Source organism: Temnothorax longispinosus, chromosome 5 (genome assembly GCF_030848805.1).
Source record: "Temnothorax longispinosus isolate EJ_2023e chromosome 5, Tlon_JGU_v1, whole genome shotgun sequence".
Taxonomy (NCBI): domain Eukaryota; kingdom Metazoa; phylum Arthropoda; class Insecta; order Hymenoptera; family Formicidae; genus Temnothorax; species Temnothorax longispinosus.
Genome location: NC_092362.1, coordinates 20,472,300 through 20,493,416, shown reverse-complemented (window position 1 = coordinate 20,493,416; position 21,117 = coordinate 20,472,300). Strand labels below are relative to the sequence as shown.

The following is a 21,117-nucleotide window of genomic DNA, read 5'->3' as shown; positions in this document are numbered from 1 at the left end:
TGTAACGAAATTTCGACCAATAGGCGTACGAAATGAAACTTCTTTTAAATCAGTAAGTAAGTTCGATTTTGCGACTCGAAATCGCGTCACGAAAATTCGATCAGGCGTACGGCACTGGCGAGACGGATATAGTGAGAACTGCGTGTAACACTACATTTTCGAGTTGCGGGCGGCTTTTGGAGTGATTAATTCCGTTGTATTGTATTTGTATTAATTTCGAAAAAGTTATAGCAAAGCCTTACCTTCAGAAGTTTCACTTCTAACGCGCGTGGCGACCAAGCGTTTATTTTTATTTTATATGCTTAACTCTTCTATGTAATATTTATATGCTTATAACGGCGGCATATTTTACTATATTAAGAACGATTTATAAATAATGCATGTTGATATACTTCAGAGGGTTAATTTATATATTAAAATATGAAAAAAATATATAATCATATAAATTATGCTTATTAATTCTGATTCAAAATAAATATTTGTCTTTTACTTTATACACCAAGAACATGTCTTAATACATTTGTATAAATAATCTTACTATACAAAAATATTATTTAAATTTTTTGTAAAATATTAGACAGTTCACAATTTATATTAACCTATACACATATATATCCATCCGGACGAGACAGCATAATTACAGTCGAACTTCACTTAAGGTAAGTTCGTTCAACTTCTTAATTATATACTCTCATATATGGCCATATAATATTGTTTAAGATTATATTTTCCATTTTTTATATGATCATATATAATCATGTATCTACTAATCTAAACTAATATAAACTAATATGAATAAATAAAAGATTTTTTTCCCGGGAATATATAAAAAATATTAAATAATCAATTCAGTGGTTTGAAAGTCTAAACATATTATACAATACAATTAATCATTTGACTGGGAGAATACGTGTACTTTAGATCATGATTATAAAAAAAAAACTAATCTCTGAAATGATGGATATCAAAGAGCAATCCAACGGAATTAACTCTAACAATGACATTGTATTGACGAAGTCTATTATGATATTCTGAAGGAGCTTTCTACCATTCGATAGTTATAAACAATAAATGTGTTTCAAGTCTGACAAATTTAGTCGGCGCGCAGTCAAAGTTAAAAGATATGTAAAATAGAAATAAAAATAAAACTTTTGCGCATTATTTACCGCGCCTGGTTCTTATTTAGCCCGTTTTCTATATTCGTGCGAATAAATGTGTTCTTGTGTAAGAAACAATCCTCTTTGTCTATGGCTACGTTTACACCCAGCGACCTCTGATCGCGGCATGACCTATATTGTGACCCGAAGTAGGTCTAGTCATCATTCGTTTACACCGAAAAAAGACCTAAAAATTGACGGGATCGTATTTGGGATCGCCCTGAATTGCAGAGAATCCGAACAAGCAAATAAAGCTTTTAGGACGCATCGCGCGTGATTGCGCGTTTACATCGCAAATGATAACGGCCTATTTCAGGTCGGGTCACTAAAATACGCGGCCTGACCTGAAACCAGATCCGGTCGCCTATCAAGTGTTTACAGCAGGCGGCCTAAATAATTTAGGTCGAATTTGAGATATAGGCCTAAATTCAGGGTGCAAACGTAGCCATTTGTATTTGGAGCAGTTTAGTCGCTAATATTTTGGCAAGTTCTACTTTTTAATTAAATTAACGTTCCACAACATAAATGATTTTATGCTGAATTGGTGAACAACTATAAATGGTTTATATAACCCACAAGATAAAAATTATAAAATTTTTTGAAATCCTTCTGTCTCTCTTGCAATAAGCAAATCATTTGGAGCACTCCTGTAGCTTTCACAAAATAATAATAATTTCTTCCTCTTCTTCTTCTTTAATAGCATGAAGTTTTTCCTCCATGTTTTATAGAAGACTGCACACGGAAAAATAATCATTCTACAACCAAGAAAAGCACATTACTTATTTTATTTTACTTCTTTTAAATAAGTTTTCTTTTAACCAAGAATATTTTTTTAGTAATAGTTTTTAAATATTTTGACACAAGTCAAGAATATTATTTTGAGTAAATGTAATGCTTATAATGACTTTATGGTAAATTTGCGGATCAAGTATTTGATAAGGTGTATCCGCAAATCTATCATAAAGTCGTTGTAACTATTACATTTACTCAAAACAAGATTCTGGCTTTTCAAAGACTTGTGTCAAGATATTTAAAAACTATTATAGTAAAAAAATATTTTCTTTGTTATAAGAAAACTTACTGAAAAGAAATAAAATAAAATAAGTAAGTGCTTTCCTTGGCTGTAGAATGATTATTTTGCTCTGTGAAGTCACGTGACTTTGATCGCGCTTTTGATAACAGTATGCGCGACTGCTCTGTCTCGCCATTAGTGCCGCGCGGCTGCAATAACGCGGCTTGACCGTCAAAAATCGCGCCATTGACACTCTACCTTAGACTACTACGAAAGAATACAAGTTTATTGCCACGGTCGCCGCCGTTTTTCACCTCTTATGTAAGTTTCGTTAGCTATTCTCGCGCAAGATTAATAGAATCTCAATGTTATTATAAGATATTAGAGGCAAATAAGACCTACCTTATTTAAAAATAAATTATTTTAGTTGATTAATAAATTATAATAAAAAAGCCTTGTAGGTATTAAACTTTATTTTAGTCTAAATAAAAAAACATACATAAAGGAATTTACAAAATAACGTAACAAATTACATTTAGAAAACTTTAAAAAACGAACATTAATGGCAAGTACTATAGATAAATTAAAACAAATAAAAAATATAATAAAACTTACGAATCTTTATCGGGAGTTTTTGTAAAACCAAAAATAAATGTTTGTTCCGCCAATAATGTTTAACCAAAAATAATATATTTAAATCGACAACAATTGGCAAAAAATATACATAAACTTCACAAGCGTTTTTGTAAAACGCAGCAGTTGTCGCTATCTCGCGTGACAATCGCGGCGCCATTGGCGATAAGGCGCAAGAGGCGCATTAGCTAACGCGGCAAACTTATGTTTATTCTCTACGTGTGTATAAAATTTAAATGCGTTTGCACCATTCTAAATATGAATTTGACAAGTTGGGCCTTATTACACTCCGGGCCTTATTTACCTTATTTCACTTTTATTTAGTTGCCACTAAGTTTGATCAAAGATATGTAACTATTGAACATTAGCTCTTCCTTGATTTTTTGGACTCAAGGACTCTGGGTGCTTTGTAGCAGCGACTATGGTGAATAACATCATTGAATTTTGACAGAATCTCAACACGGTTAATTTCATTATTATGGATTAGCGATAAATTTAATGCACTGAGAAAAAAATATTTAGATCAAAAAAATTATTTATTTAGATTGTGGCCAAGAGCTTATTTACTTAATATAATACACATATTTATTTAAAATTAATATTTTTATTTAATTTAAATAAAAATATTTAATTTGAAATAAATACGTGTATTATATTAAGTAAATAAGCTCTTGGCCACAATTTAAATAAATATTTTTTTGCATCTAAATGTTTATTTTCTCAGTGTGGAAAGTCATTGGAGTGGCATACTTTAAACTGATATCAGTAAATAGTCACTGACGCATCAGTCACTGGAGTGGACATACTTTAGACTGACTAATGCGTCAATGTTTACGGATACCGACTATTTACGGATATCAGTCTAAAGTATGCCACTCCAGTGACTTTCCACTGTTTCAGATTTAGATAGTATGTTCGTATTTATATAATAACCAAAGTGTGATAGCGATTTATTTTTAGACTACATCACAACATGTTATTTAAGCCAACCAAATGGTGCTAGTTGCCATTAAAATATTTGTAGTTGAAGTATCAAGAAATAGTTTGGTTGGAGCAACCAGATATCGTCACTGCTGCAATATAGTCACTCAACAATTGCTCTGTGGTTGCAACAAACAGATAATTAGTTATTCTATACTTTTATAATACTAAATTTGGGTGGCACAATCAGATTTATGTGTGAGCCAACCATACCGTTTTTTCCGTGTATTATTATATAGCTTTCGCTTTGATCGAGCATGAACAATTCTTTATTGTTAAATAATCTTATTTTAATCAAATTTTTTATTTTTAATAAAAATTTAAACGATTAAAAATTTAAGCTATATAATTTTTTTCCAGATTTTTGTAGATGTTTACGCAAATACTATTATTTGAATCTTGAAGTTATTAGAGCGAGAAAACGCGCTTGAATAATTAGCGCTCGCGTTAACAAATTTCGACATTGCCACGAATTGTAGCACTTACGTTATAATCGATTCTGATCATTATATAATCGATTTAATCCATTACTATACAAAATATTAAGAAATGCGCTTGGAGATATTATAATATTCATCAAATTAAATTTAAAAAATTAATTTAAATCGAAAAATTATAACAGAAATTAAGAAAATTATTTTCAGTTTACCAAAATCACCAAAAATTACTCAATGTTAGCAATTATTATCATTAGGGTGCTCACAGGGATACCAATAGGGATAACAATAAGTTATCCCTATTGGTATCCCTAATAAATATAGTCATTTAGTAATTTAGTCGTCATGACTAAAATTAGATTATTAATTTTAAAATCTCGTTTTAAAATATGTTAAGGAGTAACTAATTTGTAACAGTTTTGACTTAAATTAATATTTATTTTCGTCGAGCATTTTCGTCTCTTGTCTGTATATTGTCGTGCTAGCCGCGTAATTCTCTTCAGCTCGACACGTTCGCGAAGCGTGACACGTGCGGTCGCGAAAACGTCACCCTGATAACCGCCAACGATAGAAAACGATAAAAAATTTCTTATCATTTTTTAATATGGTTAGTAAATTGTTTATTTACGATACTCTATCAGAAATTTACGTTACAAAATACTTGAGATCCTATTATAAATGTCTTATCAGAGCTGCACATCAGTTTCTATCATTTTTAATATAGTTAGTGAATCATTTATTTACGATATTCCATCAGAAACTCACGTTACAAAATTCCTTGGGATCCTATCGTAAATGTCTTATCAACGTACATTAGTTTCTATCGTTTTTAATATGGTTAATAAATCGTTTGAATCGGTTTTAGTCAATCCATTTCAATCGTTATGAATCCGTGAATTAAGGAATCAGATTCATACCGATTCATTTCTTTCAATCGGTTTTTATCGTTTTCAAGAACGCCGGGAACGGGGCAACTAGCGTTTCTGTGAAGTTGGCACCTCACTTTCAAAAATCGGACGTTTTATCAACAGTTCCATTTGCACCCGCAATATAGTTCTACAGTTCCTGATCTAGGTTTTAGAAATAGTTCCGTTGATTTAGTTAAAAAAAATGAATTTTGAAAATATGAAGTGCTAACTTTCCGTAGCACTTCATGTTTCAAAAAAATTATTTTGTATATTCGTATTTCTCGTAGATGAGGTGCTAGCGGTCGAATTAAAAATTTATTTAAAAATAATTAAAGGCCGGAACTGTCGCTGACACCTATCAGGAACTGCAGAACTCTTCGAGAACTATAGAATTTCATGGTAAAAATCAATTTTTTTGAAACTTGAGGTGCTCGCGGTCAGATTAAAAATTTGTTTAAAAATACTTAACTTTTACTTGCCACACTTCTGTAGAATCACGTACTTGCCACACTGGGATGGAATCTACCCCAGCGACAAAAATTGTTATAACAAATAAGCTATTCAATATTTTAACTCGCCAAATTTTTTATAACCAAAAATTAAAATAGACTAACGGTCCCGGCGTAATGCTATTGGCTTGAGGGGATAATGGCATGCTCGAACTATTGACAGATGTCGCTATAGACCCGCTCCCCGTAGGTTTAGATACTTAAAATTAAGGGAATGGTTGTGGGGTTGATTTGCACCCCAGTGTGACAAGTAAGGGTTAATGACCGAAACTATTGCTAAAACCTATCAGGAACTGTAGAACTCTTCGAGAACTATAAAATATCATGGTTAAAATTAATTTTTTCGAAACATGAAGTGCTACAGGAAGATTCATAACTATACAATTTGTATAGTTATTTCCTTATTCGGATCTAAAACGATAGAAACCGATTCGATTCGATTAATGTTTTATCTGTCTTCTAAATATGGAACGTTAGAACCGATAAGATACAATTAAAAATACAGATACCTATAGCCGTTTTAATCGTTTTCTATCGGAGATCGTTACCAGGGCAGCCAATCAGGGCATCGCGCCGCGCCTTCCCTGAGTGGAATTTCGGAGCAAACAACCAGAATACTCTGTGCCTGAGCGAATACGTGCGAGCGAACTCGAGAAATTATACTCGTTACAATTGACAAAAATCGAGCCGGACTTAAGAACGCAAATCAGATTGTGAATGCAACAGATCACATACACGCGTTGACTGTCAACCATCGGCGAATCGTTGGCCTGTGCAGGACTCGGCCAAATGGACACTGGCGATCCGTTCTTCTCGCGCAAGTCCTATCAGTCAACTGTGTAACGAGTTCGGTAAAATAAACGGTACCACGGTGAATTTGGCAAAGACAATTTAAACGGAACTTTGTGATCGTCTTTATTACCCTTCGAGTGTTCGCTTTTGTCTGTTATCCACAAACATCCTCGTGTTCTTCGCTTTCCATCTATTGCTGCGCTCCGCAATTTCTTGCTCCCGCCTGTTATCCCTCTCGCTTTCTCTGAGCGATTCCGGCACTCCGTTCGGCGTGAAAATCAACATCCGCGCGCGAACAAAATATTTAAATAATGCATCGGCATATTATGATTAAACGACTCGCTACTTATTTCTTTCGTTTCTAATAATGTTCGCGTTTTATTGATAGCATTGAATATATTATAAGTGCAACGTGCGAATATTGTACGCATTTTAACGTATGTATGAACAACCTTCCTCTATATGTAAATTTCTTTTTTTTTTATCGAGTCAAGGCGAGACGGAATTCCGATGACTCCTTTTTTCCTTCCGCCGACAACACTATCGTAACGCATTTCCACGTGTAAAAAAAAAACAAACATCTCATATCTTAAGCCCCTTGCATAATAGGTGATAGCGATAGCGATAGCGACGGCGACAAGATTGCCGACACTTTAATGCTACAATATAATTCAGAAAAACAAACAAACTATCTTTCTTATCATAAATACGTTAATAACGCTTGTTCTGTAAATACCTTGCCATTATTGTCACTGTTTCTGTGGGAATTTTAACTATTTAATTAATATAAAATTAATCCAATTAATTTTTACTTTTTAACAAGATCGATAATTGATTACGCATAACGCAAACTGTTTTATTAAGTTTACGTGCAAACAAAATTTAACTCAGTCTTAAAATAACCAGAAATGTTAAAAAAGAGATATCAGTATTGATTAATTATCCGATTTCTGATGGGAGACGATGCTCAGGCCGCGGTACGCAAAGCATAGAATTACACCTAGTGATAAGACCTTCCTCCTCCTTTAGGACACTAAGACAAAGAAGTGGTGAGAAGCTCGCGCGGGGAGGTATAAATAGGCGCAAAAAATCATAGTTATAAGAGTTGAGTTATTTTTTTGTGCTCATAAGCTAATCTACCGACAGTCTAATATATACACTAATACACTTTAACTTCAACAAATCTTTAAAACAAGATCTTAACTACAATTGTAAATAAGAATTAAAATCATATCAATAAACCAGATTTTAAACAACACTTGTAAACGTATTCTCCCTGAATAGGGGTAATTTTAATTTTAATTCTCAAAACTAATTTTACTGTAATTTCCTTTAATTTCATATCTCTTAACTGTCGCTGCCAAAGAGCGTGGCAACAGTAATTTTCTGATATTCTTGTCCTTGCCAAAGAGTGTGGCAACAGGAAATTTCCTTCCTTTACCTGTCGCTGCCAAAGACTGTGGCAATAGGATTTTTTTTCATCCTCATTCATGCCCAGAAAAGGGGGCAAAAGATTCCAAATCAAAAAAATTAAATATCAGATTAAACAAATTATACAACTAAATCAAGATCCTTTTCCATTTTTATTCAAATTAAAGAAATTAGAAACTAAAATTCGAGATAATAAAACTCAAACCTTTATTCCGTATAAATTGATCCCTTTGGATTTAATAGTAGATTTTCCAAATTTTAATTTAATAAACAAATTTGACCCTCGTTTTAAAACATACAAAATTCGATATCTCTTCGGACTGGATTAATCACGCAACCTGGTCCAAAAAAATTCCGGGTAAATAACTTAAATATTTTGACCCAAAAACAATAAATAAACTTTACTTTGACGAAACGTTACAATAATATAAAAATCAAATGGGTAGTGTAACCCATTATCTCACAGCGATAATTGAAAGGAAAATTACTCTAAAGATTATTATAACTATTAAATTACCTACTGGAATAATTAAGAATAGCTTTTCAATTATACTAAATAAAGATAGAGTTATCAATTTTAACTAATTATTAGCAGTTGTTTCAAGATCATTATGATCGTTTATTGAGACAAACATCTCTTTTTGAATGTGCCACATCAGGTTATCTTAATGTTGACGATTATTTGAGAGAAAATTGATTTTGCGACTATGTGACTTGTCCACCAAAGAGCGCGATGCCCTTTCTTTTTTTAGATTTTTCTTTATAGAAACCTCCTAAGAAATGATAACCAGTCTTACATAATATATAGTAACTTATGCAACTGACTATGTATTATTTTCAAACACAAATATTTAGTACAGTTGATATATTGAGCATTTCAATAAGAAAATAATTTATCTCTAAAATAAATTAACGTGCACGGAAAAATGATATAGTGCACACAACCAAAAAAATTTAGTAAGCAACCTAGCTGCATCCTAATTATTTTTGAGCGGTAATTATGTGTATGATTGATATGACTTATTTAATTTAATTTACTGGTTGACACAATCAGATTTGTGTGTGCCAACACCATACTGTTTTTTCCGTGTGCATCAATATTTCTTTACACACTTCTTATCACAAATCTTATCACAAAATGTAAACTTTTGTTTTGCAGAATATAAAAAATTCATATAAAATAATCAATTAATCTCTATAAAACTATCAACTTCAAAAAGAAAGATTTCACCTTCGAAAGTATTAATGTGTTTATAAATTTAATAATAAATACGTGCTTATTAATTTTTATTCTAAATTAAATTTTAGATCTTTGCTAACATTTGAAGCAAGAAGTTACAATTTCTACGAACATTGGAAAATGAGTACTTTGCAGCAGCCATCGATCTTAAGAGGTCAGCAGACAGGAAGAAATCAGAAAAAAGATTTAGTGCATGAATTATTCAGTCGTGCAGCGAAAGTCCATCCAAATCAAACCGCGTTATATTACGAAGGTAAGGGGTTTTACTTCTCGATATAAAATATAATAGAAGTCACATCGAGAAAGTGGTCTAAAATATGATTTTTGACAATTTAAATAACCAGTTGTATTAAATAATGCCTACGATAATGTGGACATTGTATGGAAAAAAAATATGTATCTAAACATTGTTGGAAACTCGATACAGATGACGCCGGTCAGGAATACGTGCTGTCTTTTAAAGAATTGGATAACATCACCAATCAGTTGGCACGAGCTTTACAAAAGTACGAAAAGACTGAAACAACTTCTCAGTCATTAATAGCTGTCTGCATGAACCCGTCGCATTGGTTTCTAACTGTATTACTTGGTGTACTGAAAGCAGGAATGGCTTATCTACCTTTGGACGCGGAATTTCCGATGTCTAGAGTAAAACACATTCTCGAAGAAGCGCAACCATTAATAATGGTGGTCGAGAAAGGAGGTAAATGTCCTCTTTTACATCGTACAAGTGTTCCAAAATAAATATCATAAAAAATTTAATTTATCATTATTCGATTTCTACATTTAATTTAATGTAATTTTTTAATCTTATTTTTAGTTATTTACTTATTTAGTTAGTTACCTTTCTCTTATTCCAGTTTTATCTATTATATGTAGTTTTACTGCTTTTATCTAGAAGATAATCAATTAAATGAAATGTGCCAATGTTTTACAATATTATGTTTGTTAATTTCTAAAGATTAAACTTTAATAATATTAAAGTATTATTTTATTTCTCGACTAACTGGCACAATGTAAAAAGAATGCACTACGTTTCGGCTCGAGGTTTGAGCCCTTCTCAAGTGCGGTATAAAATTCAGGAACAGCATTATGTATAATACAATAAATAAAATAAAAATAAAACATGTATAATAATCGTTAAATTAGCGAGCAATACCTAATCGTCAAATTGACTCGTCATGTGATACTCAAAAGACATGCCTGTGTTCACGAGAATGTTCCAACATGGCCATAAAACTTAGATAGACTTATAACACACGAAGAAACGAATGTTGTGTATCAGATTGATTTCGGGAATTGCGAGGCTTCTTACATAGGACAGACAAAGAGACATCTTGAAACTAAAATCAAGGAACATTGCAATGATATTAAAAAACATGACAGCAATTTCTTAGTTGTGAACAAACATCTAATACATAATGACCATAATTTTAAGTGGTCAGATCCGAAAATCCTACATAAGGAATGCAATATGAAAATGAGGGAGATTGCTGAAATGTTCTTCATAAAGAACCATAACAATACCATCAATCTCAAAAAAAGACACAGAGAACTTAAACTTTGTATACGACGGTGTCATTACGTCCGTTTAATTGTTTATTATTCCCTCTCTAAACCTTCATGATGCCTGACGCCTTGATCCGTCTCTTTGTCTACGCAGTCTTCGAGGTACTTACACACACATAACATGTCGCAACGGAGAACCTTTAACATGCAAACTTTTGAAATTTGACATATGAGACACGTAAGTCTTGCTTGATCTTCACATTCTCTCTCCACATATTATTGCTATATAAATAATTGTCCACAGCTGTATTTTATGACCATGTTGGAACATTCTCGTGAACACAGGCATGTCTTTTGAGTATCACATGACGAGTCAATTTGACGATTAGGTATTGCTCGCTAATTTAACGATTATTATACATGTTTTATTTTTATTTTACTTATTGTATTACATAATGCTGTTCGCAAATTTTAGACCGCACTTGAGAAGGGCTCAAACCTCGAGCCAAAACGTAGTGCATTATTTTTACATTGTGCCAGTAAGTCGAGAAATAAAATAATATTTTGGTTTTAATCACTGGCGGAGGAAGTAATTTTTCCATATTTGTAATAATATTTTTAATCCTAAATTATTGATCTTAGAATTCTATAATAGTTAATCCTTAATAAGTGATTTGTCGTAAGTTATAATATTTATAATGTGAATATAGAAAAGATAATATGTTGCTCTAATCTAATTCATACGAAGCTAAAATATCTTTAAATATATAGGATTAGCTGGTTACCCGGGCTTCGCCCCGGAGAACATGTGTAATAAGACACACAAACAGTCTCTCTCTCCCTCTCTCCCTCTCTCCCTCTCTCCCTCTATTTATCTGATACCAATTTCTAAAAAGATCGGTAACGAAAAATACTTTATAGCACTCCCCGGGAAATTCAACCCCTACTTTATGTACAATTCTTTGAGATTCGGACATTCGGAACCGGTTTCCAAAAGGATCAATAACAAAAAATAGTACACTTTATAGCACTCCCCGAGACATTCTACCCCTACTTCATGTATAATTCTTTGAGATTCAATCAATTATTTCCCGAAAAATTGAAAAAATTAAAAAAACCGGTTTCCAAAAAGATTAATAACAAAAACTGTAGGTACACATCATGGCACTCCCCGTAAAATATATTCTACCCCTACTTCATATACAATTCTTTAAGATTCGGTCAATTAATTCCCGAAAAATTGTAAAAATTTCGGTACCGGCTTCCAAAAAGATCGATAACAAAAAATTATACACTTTATAGCACTCCCCGGAAAATTCTACCCCTGTTTGATCTATAATTCTTTGAAATTCGGTCAATTATTTCCCGAAAAATTAGAAAAATTAGAAAAACTGGTTTCCAGAAAATCGGTAACAAAAAACTATACACATAGTGGCACTCCCAAGAAAATTCTACCTCTATTTCATATACTTTTAATAAAAATTTGGTTCAGGGATTTGGGCTGGGCGTTGATGAGTCAGTCAGTCTCTCTCTCTCTCAGGACATCTTCCTTTATATATATAGATTTGAAAATACGACAATTTTTAGTTTTATTCTTTTAATGAAAATATGAAATATTCAAAAATAATCAAGTTATATTATTTTCACTTTATTTAGTGTTAATGTAATAATTTCACATGATTGATTTTACTTATTTTATATTGACTTTAATTTGTACAAGATGTACCAAAATTTTATACAAAATCTCATAATCTCATTATTTAAAGATATTTCAACTTTGTACTAAATTAACGTGACTACCATTAATCAAAACCAAACGTCTATTAAGCTGGTACAGCCATTTCAGCACAATCGAATGACTTATATAAAAATTAATTGAAATTTTTTGCTAATTAATTGCTCTATTTCCCATTTTTTTGCTCGAGCCGATTTGCTAAAAACAATGACTGTGCTAACTCTAGTCTTAAGCTGGCACAGCCATTGTTTTTAGCAAATCGACTGAAGCAAAAAATCGAAAATTGGGCAATTATTTAGCAAAAAAATAGCGGGTGTAGTTCCGAATGACCTCTGCTACCGATCGACCTAAAGTAAGCCGACATAAGTTTTTTTCGATGTAAAGAATAAAATCTGCGTGTCCCAACTTCGGGAAATAAAAAAAATTTTTTCTTTATGATAGCACTTATCGACTAAAATTCTACATGACATATTTGTTACTGTAAAAGTGATAAATTTGATAATTACATGTAATTACCGTTTTTTGTGCATAATTTTCAAGATATGGTGGTAAATGTGATAAATTATAGCAAATTTATCAATTTTACCGGTAATTGTAACCAAAACTTTTTGGTAAAAGTAATAAATCTTTCATTAATTTTGTTCTGGGTAGGAAAGAGTGAATCTATTGTATTCACGCATATACTTTTCCATTCACATAACAACTGAGTTGGGTTAGGTTCGTTTTTTTGGAGGTGGAGCCCCCCGCAGGGGGGCAGAACCTACTGCTTCCACGTATAATACACTTTCCACGCGAGACGAGTTGCCACATGGGTTCACAACTTTCTACGCGTGCTATATATATTATATATACTATATATATTATAATTTTTATATGTCGTATATATCATATAGAATCAATTTTATTAGTTGATAAGTGGTCATAAAATTTTTTTTAACTTCCCAAAGTTATGAGACCACGCATACTTTATTTCTCACATCAAAAACAACTTATGTGTAAAATTTTAGGTCGATTGGGAGCAGGGATCATTCGGAACTATATCTAAAATAGCAATTAATTTTTTATAAATCGCATTTAATTGTGCTAAAATGGCTGTGCTAGCTTAATGACGTCAAAACGATGCTATAAAACCTACGCGTTCGCCACTAATAAGCGTACAATATGTGATAAAGCAGATAAAGGATTTAATAATTGTGAGATATCTACGTAATAATTCTTTTTTACCACACTTATGTGATTTCTCGCGCAGTCTTCGTGTATTATGATGATTAGTTTTTACCGAAAGGATTAACAGCATTACTTTGCAAGCGAATGGAGGATTGTTTCAAAACAATTTGCAGAACGCGGATAGATTTTATTATTTCTTCAGTTTTATAAATATGGGCAAAAGAACCTTGAGATTTTTTATTCTTTCAGCTAAATATATGTGCAAAAAAACCTTTATTTTGATTGGACATAATTAAAAATAATAGATAATTGATATTTTCTCCGCTTCTATTTATTCCTTCAATATGAATAATTAACTAAAAATACGATTCTGCTTTTAGCGGATTTATCAATCTATGAAGGAGCTTTAGTCATGACGTATGAACAACTTTTGGAGAAAGCTAAACAAGAACAAAAAGATGCATTACAAACTAAAGAGAGCTTGAATCAACTCGCTATGGTTCTTCATACTTCCGGAAGTACAGGAATTTCCAAAGGTAATAATACTACATTGTATTATAGACATTAATTATATAATACAACGTAAAAAATACAATTTAATGCGTGCATACTCGTTTTTATTCACTATATATAAATTGACGTTATTTGTTTCACTAAATGTCGTAACAGCATATTTTTACAATATCATGTTCATACGTGGCAAATAAGAACTGTGTTTCTGTAAAAGAATATTAACCCTAGTTTAAATTATAGAAAAAATTGTGAATTTATAGTTTGTAAAAGAGCAAGAATCTGGAAGAGTATAATTGTTTGTAATATACACATTTATCTTCTTAAAGGTGTGCTTATGTCGCATGCTAGTCTGTTGAATCGTCTGCAATGGCAATGGAAAGAACTTCCATACGCTGATGATGAAAAACGATGTGTTTTTAAAACTTCCCTTACTTTCTGCGATAGTGTTCCCGAAATTTGGGGACCTCTTTTACAAAGCCGTACCCTAGTAATTGTCCCGAAAAACGTGACTAAAGATCCAGAAAAGTTAGTACTGCTTTTAGAAAAACATCAGGTAAAAACTCACTATTTTATTGTGCATAATTATAACAGTACAAGGATATTTTAAGAGTGAAAAAAACTTCGATAATTTATAAAAGAGATTATTATAAGTAAAAAATAATCATAGATTTTATTTTAAGTAAATAATTATGATAATTAAAAGTTTTAATATTATTGTATAATAAACCTATGTAACTTGTATTGTAAACAAACTCAATAGGGGTATTCAAATAAGTTGAAGCTTAACGGTTTGACAGGTTATGTCGGGTTAAAGTCGAGTAAAAAGTTAATTAATTAACTTTGGGCGCGCTACTCTTTAAGGTTATTCAAAATAAATAAGTGACTCTCATTAACCTATCACATTAATCTTTGGGTTAAAAGTTTAAAAATTAACTTTTTACCCGACTTTAACCTGTCAAACCGTTAAACTCTAACTTATTTGAACCCCTAATAAGTACATTTTTTATAAAAATTAAATCAATTTATGTCATTTAATTTTGAATTATGTTAAAAATTACTTAATATATTGTACTTATATGAGTTTATTATAAATATGATTAAAATTTTCTGATCTTCTTATGTTCAACACATTGCATAGAATATGTAGAATTTATATTATATTTCTTATACTTATATCATTTTTTACTGCGTATATTTATAAATATATTTTACTAGTGTATTATTAAACATTTCTACATTTCTTAGAGAAAGCATATTGTGCAATGTATACAAAACTATAGTTTTTGAGAAGTTGAGTTACCAGATATCTTTATGAAACTAGATTTACTATTTTTGTTTCTTTTAAATAATTAATATGGTATAAAAAATATATTTGGTGGCTATAATTTGAACATGATGCAATTAGTAAAAAAATTTACAACAACAGTTCGCGAAAATGAACTGAATAAATACTGATCGAAAAGTTTTCGATAAAGCTAATTTATAATTTCACGAAATTTTCTGCCATCTGTTGTATAATGTAACGTGTAAATCACACGAATCATGTGTACATGTGATATAACTTAATTTATGACAAAGAAACTGAATTATCTATGTTTCAGATACAACGCTTAGTCCTTGTGCCATCGTTGTTGCGTTCATTGCTCATGTATCTAAACTTGCGAGTGAGTATGTAAAGTTATATTCCATGCACGTAATTTATCGCAATATAGGCGAACCTATTATTATTACGTAAATTTCTCGGGAATTTTAATCGTGATTTTACGCAACATTATACGAAAGATTAAAAACAACGTGCTTTCCTGACCACTAAAATGAGTAACTTTCAATATCTCATAATGATGATAATAATTCACTATACATCGATGATAAAGCATAAGACGTGTGGATGTTTTTCCTCTAACATCGCGAAGATCTTAAGCAGCCTCTTACTTTTAGCATTTCAACATTAGTTTGGAAACGTTAGACATGCTTTATTCGTCTTGAGCAAATTACAAAACGTACATGCAAATATATATTGAATAAATCAACGCATTCACAATTCAGTGATTTCCAGATCGGCGTGTCTCAATTGCAAAGTTTTTCGCAAATCACTATAAGTTGCGCTTGTAAATTACCCAACGCGAATTACGAGCATTTGATTCAATGTTTAATTAGCGAAAGTCATGCTGTCGAGGTATCTGTGTCAATAAGGTGTTAATTTTATGACAGGTGTCAGTAAATTAATTAAAAGATAATAAAAAACATGCTTATTATCCTAAGCGGATTAGAAAATTTTTATATTATTTTTATCGCAAATCGAGACACCTGAGACAGGGTTATGATTTACACGATATGAATGTACACCGCTTTGCAACACCTTGGATTTGATATACGGTCTGTCGTTGCTTTGCACAGGATAATGACAACGTTCTCGATCGCTTGAAACTCTGGATCTGTTCCGGAGAAATTTTGTCGGTCGCATTGGCCAATCAATTTTTCACCACGTTTGACAACAAGGGCAAGATACTAGCTAATTTCTACGGTAGCACGGAAGTTATGGGTGACGTTACATATTACCTATTAAGCAAACGAGAACAATTACAAGGGATGGAGAAAGTGCCAATCGGTAAAACTAATAAAATAAAGTTGGAAAAATAAAATAATGTTATAAAAGTAACAAAATAATTAAATAATTAATATAACAATATAACAACGCATATAACAACATTTATTAATTAATTCTAAGCTAATAACTAAAAGTCTATTTCAGTGGATTATACTGTTTACTAATAAAAAATAATTGCTAAACAACATCAACATGGCTCGCTGTGTCTTTGCAGGAAAGCCGATCGACAACTGCATAACTTATGTCGTGAACAAGGACTTGCGACTGATCCCCCAGGGAGAAGTCGGAGAGCTGATCGTGGCTGGAAGAAATCTTGCCGCGGGTTATATAGGTGAACAAGACACACATAAATTTTTGGACAATTCTTATGTTATTGATCCAGGTGAGAAAATAAAATAGCACAACAAGAAGATCGAATTCTACGTGTTTCGAACTTAAAAAATTCATTGCGACCTACAAATTCTTCTATTCGTAATCCTGATTTCTCTTGCAAGCAAAACGTCGCGTTTTTTTAGTGGAAAGAATTACGACTTTGTTACGCATTTATAAATGTAATATATGCAGAATATCCAAAAATCTTCCGCACGGGTGATTACGCTAAAATTGTCAAAGAGTTGGTAATTTACGAAGGACGATCTGCGGATTCGCAGATCAAGATTAGAGGTCACCGTGTCGATTTCACGGAAGTCGAAAAGGTGGTCGCCAAGGTACCCAATATTGATAAAGTTGTGGTTCTCTGTTACAAACCCGGCAAATTGTCACAGGTAAATATTCAATTATGTGTGCAAAATAAAACGTAAATATGTTGAAAAAAATTCAATATCAACAAATAATTCTTTTAAAATCTTCCCTAAATATCTTATAGAGCTAAATAAGCATACATATGAATTTTTCTAATCGCTTTAAATACAAAACCAACCTTTAATATTTTTGGTTGTGCTCATCATTTTCATGTTAAGAAGAAATTGAAGTAATTTATCAATTGAATATCGATGCTTCATAAATCTAATAGCTTCCACCGAACAAACTATTCTGCTATACAGTTTCATGAAATTTAAAAACGTTTTATCGGCAACGTTTTATTGTTCATACTAAAAGCGTCGTCTCTAAATTACTATTATACTAAAACTACTAATGGCACGAATATTTAAAAAAATTAAAAAATGTGTGAATCGATTTTCTAACGTTAAATTAATTTATACAGGTATATTTTATATTTTCAGGCATTAATAGCGTTCGTTACCGTTACGCATTCGTGCCAATGCACGACCCTATCCAGTTCGGAGATCGAAAATCTTCTTCAAAAGACATTACCGCCATATATGTTACCACAAATTTTTATTGTTGATCACATACCTCTTCTAACAAATGGGAAAACGGATCGACAGGAATTGCTAAGGAGATACGAATCATCTTGCTCTAATGACGGTATGTCAAACCAATGATGACTTTATATCGCTCTGTCAAGTAAAATGATACGTACGTCGAAATATCTCTTTGAAATATTAAATAACGTAGATATTGAAATATTAATTATTTTGCTTAGTTATACTTTAATTACATGTAACTGTCTTATATGTAAACGTTTACGTATAAAAAGACATGTTTATAAAAAAACATCAGATTTTTTATTTGTTCTTTTCCACCAATCTGCATATAAAAAATTCGATGTCTATTATTTATAAGCTACAAGACTATGTGAAACTATGTGAAACGAGTGACTAATCTATAATTAAGAAAACCGGTTTATGCATGAATATGTATTTCTTTCCTTTTATTTCAGTTTTAACATACGTAGTTTCATACATAGTTTTAACATACATAGTTTCATACATAATTTTAACATACATAGTTTCATACATAGTTTTAAACTCGGTTTTATACATGATACCAAATGAGGATTGAAAGGAATTCATTTTCTTTCATATCTGTTTCTTAGTGAATAATCAATTTGACAATTTCTTATTGAGTTTATATTAAATTCTGTGTATTATTTTAACAACAATTGCTCTTGCACTAAAATTAAAAAAAATTTCTTTTATTAAAAAGAAATAAAGAAAATTTCAAATTAAGTTCAGTTTTTAAATTGTAATCTTTACTTTTTTAAAAATTAATAATCCAAATGTAAATAAGAATAATTATGATCCAATTTCTTTTAATTATCAATAAATTAAAAAAAGACTAATTCATATATTAACTCAAAAGATCTATGTTTTACTGACTAAAATAAAAAATTTTGTTTTATAGAAGACCACGTTGCTATGAATTGCGATTACAGCGGAGTGCCAAGTCAAGATCTTGCAAAAGCCCGTATCCTCTTTCCGACCATAGCATCCATAACCGGACGTAGTAGTCGCACACCGGTAATGTTAAACGCGAATTTCTACGAAATTGGTGGAAATTCCTTGAATTCCATTTACACCGTGACCAAGTTAAGAGATCAAGGTTATCAAATCGGTATCACGGATTTTATCACAGCGAAAAATTTAGCCGAAGTATTAGACCGGATGAAGTTCATATTATCCGACGAGGAACCTTTGAAAGAAACCATTGACCAGAAATCGTACGTCTTTGAATCATTAAACGACTGCCATAAGGAGGACGCAATCGAGTAAGTGTTGTGCACAATTAAATATACGTGCGAAAGTAAGAATGCACATTTATTTAAATTTGCAGAATAATCATGAAGGGCTTTTGTTTAAAACCCGAATTAGAGAAGTACTTAATGCTAGACATAACGAGAGCCGATTGTCTGGAATTTGTGGAGGCTATGTGGGCTCCTCTTGTAGAGAAGAACTTCAGTTTCGTAATAAAATCGGCGCAAAGTGGCAAAACAATCGGAGTTACTTTCAACTTTGATCTTTGGGATGAACCTGAACTGATACTGAAATCTAAGTTAATGATTGTTTTTGATTTCATCGAATATCTGGAGGGACCGATCAGAGATTACAAATTACCAAAGGGTAAAGGCAAGATTATTCATAGTTTCATGATGGGGACGAGCAGCGATTTGAATACCAAGGAAAATGTACTTGTAATAAGACAAATGGAAGAATACTGTTTGCAACTTACAAAACGAAAAGAATACATCGGAATTTTCGCCACAAACACTAATCCACTCACACAGGTAAACGATAAACCTTTTTTAATAAATTAGCTAATAATACAGACACTTATTATACACACAAACACATGATTTTGCAAAATTCTTGATTTATATTTTTTAAACTTTATGTGCAGCAACTTGCTATAGACGTGTACGGTTATGAAACAATGCTGGTATACCAGATGAACAGATACGAGACACTCGATGGAAATAAACCTTTCAGCAAATTCCCTGATAGCCAAGTGGCAATTTGCTCATTGAAGATGATCAATTAGAATGATTTTGTAGATATATCTAGTGTAATTATATAATATTCACAGCAGATTTATTAAACATTTTTTGTGGCCTCAGTGGCCTGGCTTTTGAAGTATTACATAGTCACATATTGTTAATATTATTTCATTATGGTAATTATATATTTTCTAAGTAAAGAGCATTAAGCGAAAAGTATTTTAAGTGAAAGGTACTATAAAAGAAGCAGTTACTAGGTATAATCAGAGTAATGTAAAACATGATGAATTATAGTCATTCATTTTACTTTGCATAAGGCATAATAAATATGTTACATGATATGATATTTTGACGATTAATGGATAGAAATAAAATGATGTAATAATAAATTTGTACATTAATCGTGAGTAACAATTGTAATATGTATAGCTACGAATGTTGAAATAATTTGCAATTGCTATCGCGTTTCAAATCTACCGCATTGGCATAGTCAAACGCTTGAACGGCAAGGATTGTTACACAAATATTTGATTATTTACTGAAAAATCTCAATTATCGTAATATAGTATAAGCGCATATAAAAATCCCGTGCAACAATTAATTGTACAAATTTGTCGGATCGTTCCTAGGCAGTTAATAAGATCAAATATGAAAAATCGGTCATTGATTATGTTGGAGGTGACGGGGAATTAGGGCAGCGACGCGAAAAGAGAATGCACGAACACGACAACAATATAAAGTCAGAATGAGAATGTATTTAAGATACACAAGTAATCACCGTACGTTGTGAGCTAAGGCAAGAGACGTGCGGTGATTACTTGTGTATCTGAAATACATTCTCATTCTGACTTTATATCGTTGTCGTGTTCGTGCATTCTCTTTTCGCGTCGCTGCCTTAATTCCCCGTCACCTCCAACAGATTAACATTGCAAAATTGTTATGAATAAATGTAACATTTTTATTTTTTAAGCGAAACAATATAAGCAATAAAAGATTTAATTATTCAACTGTCATGTTTAATTTGTCATTCGGGATTTTCTGTTTATTATTTATTTATAACAATAGCGAATGATTCAACATAAACCCTACGACCAATGATCAGTTATGTGTTAAATATTATAAAGTTTATATATATTAATAATATATGT

At 31.6% G+C, this 21,117-nt stretch overlaps 1 protein-coding gene across 8 annotated transcripts; it reads left to right on the top strand.

The window, feature by feature from the left end:
* Positions 1–17: 17 nt before the first annotated feature.
* On the top strand, positions 18–20,976 carry LOC139813844 (beta-alanyl-bioamine nonribosomal peptide synthetase ebony-like). 8 transcript variants are annotated; one of them, XM_071779632.1, is made up of 13 exons: positions 18–52; positions 9,169–9,353; positions 9,528–9,803; positions 13,892–14,047; positions 14,351–14,577; positions 15,626–15,688; positions 16,422–16,632; positions 16,847–17,014; positions 17,197–17,396; positions 17,856–18,060; positions 18,880–19,243; positions 19,309–19,759; positions 19,873–20,976. In XM_071779632.1, exons 1-13 carry the CDS (start codon positions 33–35, stop codon positions 20,011–20,013), a joined length of 2,667 nt encoding a protein of 888 aa, XP_071635733.1. In that variant the 5' UTR covers positions 18–32; the 3' UTR covers positions 20,014–20,976. The 8 variants fall into 8 exon arrangements, with proteins under 8 accessions (XP_071635733.1, XP_071635734.1, XP_071635740.1 ...); XM_071779633.1 differs by lacking the exon at positions 18–52 and adding an exon at positions 2,343–2,490; XM_071779638.1 differs by lacking the exon at positions 18–52 and adding an exon at positions 3,890–3,907.
* The last annotated feature ends 141 nt before the right edge of the window (positions 20,977–21,117 follow it).